Source organism: Corylus avellana, chromosome ca2 (assembly GCF_901000735.1).
Source record: "Corylus avellana chromosome ca2, CavTom2PMs-1.0".
NCBI lineage: Eukaryota > Viridiplantae > Streptophyta > Magnoliopsida > Fagales > Betulaceae > Corylus > Corylus avellana.
The window spans coordinates 20159617-20170966 of record NC_081542.1 but is presented as its reverse complement, the minus strand read 5'-3'; the positions used below and the strand labels follow the sequence as shown (position 1 = coordinate 20170966).

General features: G+C 35.4%; 2 protein-coding genes across 3 annotated transcripts; both read left to right on the top strand.

The window, feature by feature from the left end:
- The first annotated feature begins 2424 nt into the window (after positions 1-2424).
- On the top strand, positions 2425-4256 carry LOC132173025 (uncharacterized). The gene is made up of 4 exons (XM_059584586.1): positions 2425-2490; positions 2988-3081; positions 3267-3749; positions 3861-4256. Exons 2-4 carry the CDS (start codon positions 3003-3005, stop codon positions 4067-4069), a joined length of 771 nt encoding a protein of 256 aa, XP_059440569.1. The 5' UTR covers positions 2425-2490; positions 2988-3002; the 3' UTR covers positions 4070-4256.
- Positions 4257-4567: 311 nt separating this feature from the next.
- LOC132172743 (ankyrin repeat-containing protein NPR4-like) lies at positions 4568-5944 on the top strand. Of its 2 annotated transcripts, XM_059584305.1 has the most exons (3): positions 4568-4667; positions 4805-4988; positions 5080-5944. In XM_059584305.1, the coding sequence occupies exons 2-3, from the start codon at positions 4893-4895 to the stop codon at positions 5692-5694; spliced, it is 711 nt and encodes a 236-aa protein (XP_059440288.1). In that variant the 5' UTR covers positions 4568-4667; positions 4805-4892; the 3' UTR covers positions 5695-5944. The 2 variants fall into 2 exon arrangements, with proteins under 2 accessions (XP_059440288.1, XP_059440287.1); XM_059584304.1 differs by having other exon boundaries at positions 4568-4988.
- The last annotated feature ends 5406 nt before the right edge of the window (positions 5945-11350 follow it).

Below are 11350 nucleotides of genomic sequence, written 5' to 3'. Positions count from 1 at the left end.
TCTATTCCAACCATTCATGGAATCCTCCCACTCATTCAAGGAATACTACACACGAATCATGGCGGTAAAGCTTTTATGTAATAAGCCGTCCCTTCCATGTATCACGATGTCTAATACCTCCCTAAATGAGTACTTTATGGATAATGTACTTAATGAACGAACTTCCTATAAGTCATTCGGGTCCAAACTTAATTTTTATCCTCATGGATAAGATAATAAATGTGCACAAAACTTTATTAAAATAACATGATGTCTATAGACTGAATAGAAAGAACTAAGTACAAAATGAATCAATGAGCCCCATATGCTCCACATGACTTTTAAACTGCTTTATCGGTAAACCTTTAGTCATGGGATCCGCAATCATCAGTTCAGTACTAATATGCTCAATGAATACTTCATTCCTTTTAATGTTCTCTCTCACACGAAGGTACTTGATGTCGATATGCTTACTTCTGCTTCCACTTTTATTATTCTTAGAAAAGAAAATGGCAACACGATTATCGCAGAAGATCTTGATTGGTCTCGCTATAGAATCGACAACCTTGAGACCACTAACAAAATTTCTCAACCATAATGCCTGTGTAGTGGCTTCATAGCATGCAATAAATTCTGCTTCTATTGTAGATGTAGCAATTATAGTCTGCTTGCTGCTTCTCCAAGATATAGCTCCTCCAGCAAGAAGAAAGATATATCCTGAAGTAGACTTCCTGCTATCCACACATCCAGCAAAATCTGAATCTGAATATCCAACCACCTCCAAATGGTCAGTGTGTCTGTATGTCAGACTGTAGTCCTTGGTTCCTTGCAAATACCGCATCACTTTCTTTGCAGCTTTCCAATGTTCCAATCCTGGGTTGCTTTGATATCGACCCAGCATTCCAACTGCCATTGCAATGTCAGGTCTAGTACAGACCTGTGCATATAATAGGCTGCCAACTGCAGATGCATATCAACTTGATGTTGAATATCAACAACATTAAGTGGTTCATTTAGCTCTGATACCACATGTAAGATATTGAATATATATAAATGCTAATTAACAATATAATTAGCAGCGGAAATTTAATATATATATGTATATGTACCTCCAGCCATTGCTTTGCTCAAGCAGCTTGAAGAACGACTCCACAGCAATCAAACTAAAACTAAACAATTTTATTGAGAGATTCTTCTGACCTATGCCTACCAATGAGTGCCAATTGATGGAATACACAGGCCTTATTTATAGGTAGGTCAGGGAACCCTCAATTAGAGCTGTTACCTTAATTATTCCTCCCATCAAGGAATAAAAAATCAATCAATACAGCTAATTGATTCCACAAACATTAAATCATTAATTAAATCAAATACTTGTTCCACAAGAATTAAATCAGTGATTTAATTCAGAATATTTGATTGAAATTAAATACTTGTTCCACAAGAATTAAATCAGTCATTTAATTCATAATATTTGATTTACATAATAAGCTTCAAATTGGAATAGAATATTGAACACCGTAATTTTATAATTACAATAATATATGTGACATAAAGGGACATACTTAAATGGAATTTCTTACAAGCTTAGCATCCGAATCTTGTCTTTCACCGACATGGTGAGATGAAATCGGGTCCCCCCTCTTTATCGCATTATTCTTCTCTCGTCTTTTGTTGACTTTTGTTACTTTCTTCTTCTCTCTCCGGTATTCACGGGCAGCTATCTTCCACTTGCTGACTTGTTTCATATTGCCAAAAGCAATTATTTCCTTTGGATTTGCACGCAGCTGGTCTAAATTCGGGCTTCAACAAAGAGTTGTCTTTTTTCCTTCTTTGTTGTTTTCTTTTCTTCTCTTAATAATTGGAGTACTAGGCCTCAAGCTGCTGGCTCCTTCTTTCAACGCTAGCTGGGCTTTGATTCATTTCACACTAAATGAAAACACATTTATTTCCTCAATTATTTCTGCCCACTCGTTATGTCCACAATAATCTCTCCCTCTCAATCATCCTCAGTATATAGATCCTTTTCTCTGTGATCCATACACAGAGTCAAAAATGGAGGGTATGTCCTAATGCTTTGAAAAATCATCGTTATAATTACCTATGAGTAATCCAGAATAATAGAAACCATACAAGGAAAAATTATATATCATATAATTTTGGGTGGTTGAAATATTCTTCTCATTGCATATACATATTTAAACCATATGCATGTGAAGACTTCTATAGTCACTTTCATACTACCTAGAAGGCTAGAAATCATAGTATGCGTTCACACAATAACAGTAATTTTTAATTATTTTTAAAAACATCTCTTTGAGAAGGAAACAATCTTCAAAAAATACAGGACTGACTTTTAAGGTTTTAGGTCAATTATATATAATAGTGAGGATTGTTATATAAATATGGTCGAAGCCAAACCCAGCAAGGTTGACCATCAAAACTCTCTTTCATCTGATTCCTCAACAGGCTCTGAAGCTCATCAATAGGCCTGGGGCTGGAATTCTAATAGTAAGTACTGTCAATTAAGCATCTCTCTAATCTTTGGCATAATAATACTTGTTTTCTTCATGCCCTTACCATTTTTCTTTCTTTCTCATTGTCATTATTCTTTTCTGATCCCCAACCCCCCCCGGTCTTCCTCCCTTTTCTTTCTGCAATCTATAATAATTCATAGTTTGGAATTTCTGTAAAATTGATAAAAATATACTGCTTTGCAAATCTGCTAGAAGAAAAGTTCATTAAAAACCAAGCTTAATTAGTGGAGTGTGATTCTCCTGCAAATCTCTCAATCAATAAAACATATATCAAGATGTTCATGTGTCAATTTTCCGTATAAATTTACATGTTTTTGTTGTTGAAAATTTCTCTCTGATATAATTAATCAATCACCCATTTGCTTCATGATCATCGATCTACTCACCTAATTAGGAATTCTAAACATATTCATATTATCAGATTGATTATGTATTAATTAATTTATTTTCTTTCTCATTTTATTTCCAAAGAAACAAGAAAAAAAAATGGAAGAAGGTGCTTTCAACAACCCTCTAGAAGAACTGGAGCAGATAGTGTCAGAGGAGCCAAGCACTAGTAATAGGAGTAAGTGCTCCATCTCTCTTTCTCTCTCTTCATATGCACTCACATAGACATGATCATTTAATATCATAGGGAGAAAAATAATAATAACAATAATGAAACAAAACAACAATTTCAAACAATTAAATTAGTTCTTCCAACAATTTCAAACAAAGCGCATGAATCCAAGTGGCATGATTTTATTCCAGGGGAAAGAACATTAGAGGAATACCGAACCTTGGGTGGTCCCCTCCTTCACGCCGCCGTAAAAGGTGATTGGCCGGCTGCTAAGGCTTTTCTTGAGAAATACCCAGACTGCGCTCGAGCTCCCATAACAAAGCAGCAAGGGACAGCACTCAACAATGCAGTGGTTGCACAACGCACAACTTTTACCAAAGAATTGTTGAAATGGATGACTCAAAAGGACATGGAAATAAGAAACATAAAAGGAGCTACGGCGCTTCACTATGCTGCTCAATCAGGAATTGTCGAAATTGCTGAGCAGCTGGTAAAAGTCAACAGTAAACCCCTATTGATCCATGATTACGAGGAAAACATACCACTCCACATTGCAGCTTGTCAAGGAAATACAAATATGGTCTCATATTTATTCTCTATGACTCCTTTTGAACATTTGACTGCTAATGATCGCATTCGGCTCCTTCTTGATACTATTTACAATGATATGTATGGTAAGCCACGCTACACCTCATGACTATGACTTTTGTTTGATGTTATAATTAAGCATTTCTTAACCAACCTTTTTGACAATGATCAAATTAATGTGCCATTTTTATGGACAGATATAGCGTTGAAGATTCTAGCAATGGATCCAGAAATATCAACTGCAGACAATGCATGTGGGTGGAAAGCTTTGGAAATGTTGGCTAGGAAACCTTTTGCAATTTGCAGAGAAAGTCAACTATCATTCTGGAAAAGTCGCTTAAATTCCTGTTTGTTTGCCTACAACCCAAACTTCCTTAATTGCAGAGATATATTCGACATTTCCTAAGTAGTTCTTTTATTACATTATTCTACACCTTGATGACAATTTCACTCAAATTACCATGGCATGGGAAAATGCTCTTATTTGATTTCATCAAATCTTTACATGATATCTACTTCTAAACTATTGAAAATTCTATGAGAAAAGTTATTTTCTATTAGAAATATCTCAATCTATTGTAAGGTTTCTTTTATACACACAAGAACATAAGAGCAGTGTTTTTTTCTTTTCTTTTTTTTTCTTTTTTTTTTTTTTTATCTGGTGGCAAAAGCTAGCATTTATTTTTACTTAAAGTAGGGTTATAATTAAGAAGTCAATAATTAGGACACAAATAGTCGAATTTCATGCTTTAGTTATCTCTCTGCATTTTTTATTTTATAGAACTTCAATATCATTTCTTATTATGGATATTGGTAAAATAATTATATCGATTTACTATTTCCTTATTATCAAACCATCTCTGATTTCTCAATAGATTCTTTTCTAAACGACAGGGTTCAAAGAGATCTCTAACAAGGGTTTGATGAAGACATTAGCCCATCAATTAGTAGAACGCCTTTGGTTAATGGTTGGAGTTCCTGGCAACAAGTTCTCATCAAACATGGTTATGAATTTAATTTTAGAAGCTACAAAAGTTGGAAATGTTGAATATCTAATTATACTTCTACGCTCTTATCCTGACCTAATATGGCAAGTAAACGAAAATAACATGAGTTTATTTCACATTGCTATTTTATATAGGCAAGAGAGTGTGTTCAATCTAATATATGAGCTAGGTAGTAACAAGAATTACCTCGCATCATGTAAAACTTTCGAAACGAACGAGAACATGCTACATTTAGCTGGACAATTGGCTCCTTTAGATCGACTAAATATCGTATCAGGAGCAGCTCTTCAAATGCAACGTGAGTTGTTATGGTTTAAGGTGAGTGATAACGTTATTTAATATTTTTTTTCCAGTTGCATATATAATGGTTCAATAATTTCGTGTCAATTTATACGTGTTCTAACTGTAGGAGATAGAAAAGATTGTGCCACTGTCATATGTGAACATGAAGAATTTTGCGGGTGAAACACCTAAGGAGATATTTATAAAGAGACATACAGGTTTGCAGAAAGATGGCGAAAAGTGGATGAAGGACACATCAAACTATTGCATGCTCGTGGCGACATTGATTGCTACTGTGATTTTTGCTGCAGCCTTTACTGTACCAGGTGGCAACAATCAAGAAACAGGCACTCCTATTTTATTGAGAAGTAACTGGCTTATGATATTCTTCATATCAGATGCAATAGCACTATGTTCCTCTTCGACTTCAATAGTAATTTTTTTGTCAATTCTCACGTCACGTTACACAGAAGAGGATTTTTTCAAGTCATTACCCTCAAAGTTGGTGTTTGGACTTGCCACACTCTTCATCTCCATGGCGGGCATGATGGTAGCCTTCAGTGCAACTTGTTTTTTGGTGTATAGTAACGCAAGGGCATGGGTTCCGGTTGTTGTAATCACTTCGGTTACTATTCCACTTACTTCCTTTGTTGTGCTACATCATACACTTTGGGTCGATACATTCCTCTCAACATACAAGTCTAGATTTCTTTTTCGGCCAAATAAACGTAAACTTTTCTAGCAGAAGATGTTGTTTGGGGAATTAATGAGCATAAAATATGAAATACAAGTCAATCGAAAGGAAGGAAAATTGTCGAAGGTTCATGGGATGTTGAACAAGGAAGGCCAAGGAAAGAATTGAGCAAACGAAGACTTAATTTGGATTTGATGGTTCGTCTTTAACTATTTCCATCAAGACTTACGATCCTGGGGTTTATACATTTTCGCATTGTCTTTTTCTTGATTGTGAATCCACAATTGCTTTGATTGAAGTCAAATTGCCATTTAGTAATTTGACTACTAAATCCACAATTGTAGTCAAATTGTAAGACTTCGATTTAGCAGCTGATTCACTCGTATAGTCGTGCCCATTCTTACGGATTCTCTTATTAGCTTTTTTTTGGCGTTTGTAGTTTTTCTCATTTCTCATTAGGCTATATAATATCATTATTTTTAAAATTTTCTACACAAAACAGTAAAAAAAAAAAAAAAAAGCATTGACATTTTGACGCTTGCAATATAATAGTTAATTAATAGATTTTCAAATTAAGAACCCACTATCAAATGCTAATTGTGAACAAATTGTTAAGGAAGATGATACAGTCCATATAGAACCATGTGCAGTTGGCAAATTTGTTGGCATAAATTCAGTTACTCATGATCCAAGAATAACACTCAAAAGTAGCAAGAGGAGATTATGCAATATTCAGTCCAGCCACATATATATGGCGCTGCAGCAATAGAATAGGAAAAATGTGCAGACCACGGTTGTGCAAAAAAGGAAAATATTGAAGGAGATCTTCACTCAATGCAATTCTCTCAGGAAGTCAGTATACTTGTCCAATACTTATGTAATTGACAATCCCATATTTTTTGGGATTGTCTAGTCGTCCATACCTTGTCAAACACTTTGCTCAATGTTTTCTAGGGCCATAGGCAAAATTTTTAAATGGGGCCTTATTTTTTTTTAATATTTAAATATTATTTAAATAATATTTGTTTTAATATTATTATATTTAGAGTTCTTATCTTTAGAGTTCTCGTTTTTATTAATCCATACAAAAATAAATACAACAATAAAAAAAATCAATTTTTTTTATTGGAATCAATAGAAGAACCACACCAAATCTCTGCTAAGCACGTGTTCCAAAACAGAAGCACACAAAAGCAAACTAACCAAAAAAAGAAAACCCACAAAAAATATTATCAAGAACCCTTACAAATTAAAAAAAATAAAAAATAAAAAATCCATACCGTGGCCACTTGATTCTTTGATACACCTCAGTTTCAAACAAAACCCACCCAAAAATTTGTGTGTCCCCATAACAACCGAGAAGAGGCTGGTATTTCCAAATTTGCCAGATCTGAACTATTGGAATTCGCCCGATTGAATGTGGATTTTTAAAACGCTCTGAAACACTTTTTTTTTTTTTTTTTTTTTTTTTCTATTCAAATAAGGGAAAGCGGGTTACATGACATCAAATAACCACATAGGGGTGGGCACCCCAACAACAAAGCCCAAACTAAAAATGCAGTACAAATACATTAACACTTACAACTAGCTTTATGACTTTATTTGAGTTTTATGTCTAATTAGTGTGTTTTTTTTTGTAAACAATTATGTCTAATTAGTTAATCTTAAGATATTAGTGCATGTAATTGATGTAGATCAGAGTATATTCGGAACCCATATGTTATTCATGTTTTTGTCGTTTAAGTGTCGTGGTCGTCCGGACGGCCATACGTCCCGTCCGGACGGGCCCCGTCAGTTTGTTTTATTTTCTAATCGACTTTATGTTATTATTTTATTAGGGTTAGGGTTTGGAGAGTCTTTATTGCATTATTTTATTAGGTTTTGGGTTTTGTGCTATAAATATATGCTTATAGCCTTTAGAGAAATGGGAGTTTATGTTGATTATTGATTTTTATTAGTGAGAATTACTCACAGTTAAGTTTATTCCTCTTTTTCCTTCAAAACCTAGAGAGTATTTAGCTTTTCAAGAAGAATTCTCAGATTATTGATAGACTTAAGATCTAGAATTACCTATCCGCTGCTTTATTGTTGTTCTTCGCTACAACCTACCAAGTCAGGCTGCATCAGTTGGTATCAGAACTCAAGTTACTTTCCATGAATGAGGAGGAGCGACCATCTGGCAGACATGAGCGAGGTGCATGTGCACACTGAGACAGCACGTCAGAAGCAACCGGTGTTTCGTTTGCGGCACATGGATGGAGGGCCGAACAATTGTCATCGCCAACCAATACCGCGATTTGCAGAGGCGGAAGGAAAATCTATCGTTGAATGTTGGCAACACGTGGAGGATCAATTCATGACTATGAGGGATCAAATTGAAGACCTCACTACTGGAATATCCAACCTATGTGGTCACAAAGGAAGTAGATCTAGAAACCTGTTTGCAGAGTGCCGAACGCACGAATGTCAGCACCTTGCGCAAGCTCATGTCAATTGGCGGGTGAGTAGGTTCAAACTCGATGTACTAGAATTCCAAGGTTGCTTGCAACCCAAAGAGTTCTTGGTGACACAAAAAAGAAAAAAAAAATTTACAAAAAGAAGTACCTAGGAAGATGGCGAAGAAGGTGCCTAGAGAGGCGACGGAGATTAGGAGTCAATCAGTTGTGGTGGAGGAAGACGAATTTATTGAAGAAGATTGCTCGGTAGATTGGGCCTCTCCACCAATCTATGACATCTATCTGGACGAAGAGGTGAGTTCTATACACCAAGTGTTTGATGAAAGTCCTGAAAGAGAAATCTTTGGTTTGGAAGTTGATTTCCTTGGAATAGATGCTATCTTGTCAAAAACTTTTAATCAAAGTTGTGATGAGATCTATAGGGCAGAGATGACTTTTCTATCAAAGAGTGAAAGTGTCTGTGTGAGTTCTTTGGGGATTTTCATGGCATTTGGGAAGGGCAAGGTACGAGCAAAGCTTGGCAAGTCTACTCGGCAAGGTGAGGTGTGGGCCATCATGTTTATTATGAGGTGTGGCCTTGTTGTGATTTTGAGAATATAACGATGGAATGAGTTGACTAGACAACCGAAGGACTGTGGGAAGAACCGGACGAATTCAAAGATGAATTCTCTCCAACCTGAAGAGAATAATGTGGATCGGAGTGTATTCCAAACCTATATGTTATTTCATGTTTTTGTCGTTTAAGTGTTGTGGCCGTCCGGACAGCCATATGTCTTGTCTGGACGGGTGCCGTCAGTTTGTTTTATTTTCTAGCTGCCTTTTTGTTGTTATTTTATTAGGGTTAGGGTTTTGGGAGTCTTTATTTCATTATTTTATTAGCTTTAGGGTTTGGGGGGTATTTATGTCATATTTTATTAGGTTTTGAGTTTTGGGCTATAAATATATGCTTATAGCCTCCAAAGAAAGGGGAGTTTATGTTGATTTTTGATTTTTATTAATGAGAATTACTCATAGTTGAGTTTATTCTTCTTTTTCCTACAAAACCTAGAGAGTATCTAGTTTCTCAGATCATTGATAGACTGAAGATCTAGAATTACCTATCGGGTACTTTATTGTTGTTCTTCGCTTCAACCTACCAAATGAGGTTGCATCAGTTATGCATTCACACTATAATATATTAGTAAACAGAAATTGTCAAATGCAATAGGCATGACAACTTTGTAGCCAAAGGCCTCTGCAAGGTAACTGAAACTCCCTTTCCTCTGATTCGTCAACAGGTTTTGAAGCTCAATAAGGGCCAAAATTCAAATAGTAAGTATTGTCCAGCACCTCTAATCTTCTGCATAATACTACTTGTTATCATCATGCCCTTAGCAAATATCTCTTTCTCATTATCATTATTCTTTTGAGTTTTTTTTTTTTTTTTTTTTTTTTAAAAAAAAAAACAATCAAATTGATTATGTATTAATTAATTAATTTTCTATCTCTTTATATTTCCAAAGAAACAACAAAAGAAAAAAAGAAAAGGAAGAATGTGCTATCAACAGGCTTCATAAAGAACACAAATGGCAAAGATGACACTAGCAAGGAGTGAGACATTTCCATCAACGAGTCATCCTCAAAGGGCTTCTTCTAGACAATCTATCAATCAACAAATATCCTCTTCCTTTCCATCATTTCCTACACACTTGGATCAGGGAGCATCTTTTATTTAGCAAGAAATACCTAATGCATCAATCAAGTTTTGCTACAGTATAAAACTACTAAAATCCCAAAATCCTTTAACAAACAGACCATGTATGCACTACTAGATTTGTTGAGATTGTGTGATTTGATATATATAGTCTTTTTCTCTATAAAGATGTGACAGTTTCTGAATATCTTGTTTGGAAAAAGTGTCATGAATTTTTTTTTTTCCATGTTATCCTTTCCATTTCGAAATGGACCAAAATGTTTCTCTTAATTAGCAGCTTTTGTAGGCCAAGTGTAAAACCGCTAACCACCTAGGTAGTTAGTAAAACTAACAAACCTTACTAAAGTTTACTAACCACCTCTGCTAACTGCTAAACCCTAAACCGCTTAACCACCAGTTGGCGGTTATTAAATAAATAACCGGCATTGCTAACCGCTTTTTTTTATAAGTTGAGCCTTTCGGGCCAATTTTAAAAATTGAGCTTTTTTGAGGACCATTTTAGCCGGCCAGAAAATTAAATTTACATTGAACCCGCTACTTCAAGCCGGCTTGTGCACCTATGGCATGCCAGGCTTGGTCTTAGCCGAGCTTCCTTGGTTTTAGTGAGGTTGGTTTATAGTAAGGGGCATGGGCTGCTTGCTTTATATAGAGGAATGAAGGTGGAATAAGTTGGTTTGTTTTCGATGTGGAACAAACAAGAAGAATCCTGAAGAGAGGATAGTTACAAAATCAATTAAGACAAGTGTGGACACACTACAGAAAATTGTGGAATTAGTTACAATAGTTTAGTAACGTGTCAATAGGGTTGACACGTTACTGAATGTTAGTAACGTGTCAATAGGGTTGACACGTTACTAAATGTTAGTAACGTGTGTGTAGTAACGTGTCAGGTGTGTTAAGAAATTGGGTGTTGCTAAATCCAGTTTAATAACGTGTCAATATTGACACGTTATTAAATAGTAATGTATCAATATTGGTACGTTACTAATACTTTTCGTAACGTGTTAATATTGCACGTTGCTATTTAGTAATGTGCCAATTTTGGCACGTTACAAAAGGTTATCCATGTGCATCCTACAATTTCAAATTAAATAAGGAAATTATAATACACAGCTAAAGGTGTAAGATAAATGAACATTCCATGCTATTAAACTGACTCACATCCGTAATTGGAGAAACTCGTCTGAGTTAAACATAATATAGTGGTAGATCTAAGCAATGTGCATTTGTCGAGATCAACTCGTGTCCCCGCCCCTTTAGACCCATCCGGGTTTCTTTGCGGCTTATTGTGAAATGTCGGTACGTTATCTAAATAATGAGAGCAAAACGCACCAACTCACTTGCAATATAGCCCTCCGCAATGCAACCCTCAAGAGTTGCTTTATTTCGTACATTAGATTTGAAACCCTTAAAGCTCCTACATATCAAATCAGTCAATCATTGCATTTAGTTGTTGTTTTTAAATAAATGAATGGCGAAAAAGTGTAGAAGTTTGCATCGAATTAACTTTACCTCTCTCCCGGAGGTATAGGTTCACCGTGGTGGCATTCACGGA

Bases quoted from the DNA above. Each gene is read 5' to 3' on its own strand.
- LOC132173025 (XM_059584586.1), top strand. From the start codon at position 3,003: ATGGAAGAAGGTGCTTTCAACAACCCTCTAGAAGAACTGGAGCAGATA. The intron at 3,082-3,266 runs GTAAGTGCTCCA...ATTTTATTCCAG, and splicing joins GCCAAGCACTAGTAATAGGA to GGGAAAGAACATTAGAGGAA. The intron at 3,750-3,860 runs GTAAGCCACGCT...TTTTATGGACAG, and splicing joins TATTTACAATGATATGTATG to ATATAGCGTTGAAGATTCTA.
- LOC132172743 (XM_059584304.1), top strand. From the start codon at position 4,587: ATGAAGACATTAGCCCATCAATTAGTAGAACGCCTTTGGTTAATGGTT. The intron at 4,989-5,079 runs GTGAGTGATAAC...TTCTAACTGTAG, and splicing joins GTGAGTTGTTATGGTTTAAG to GAGATAGAAAAGATTGTGCC.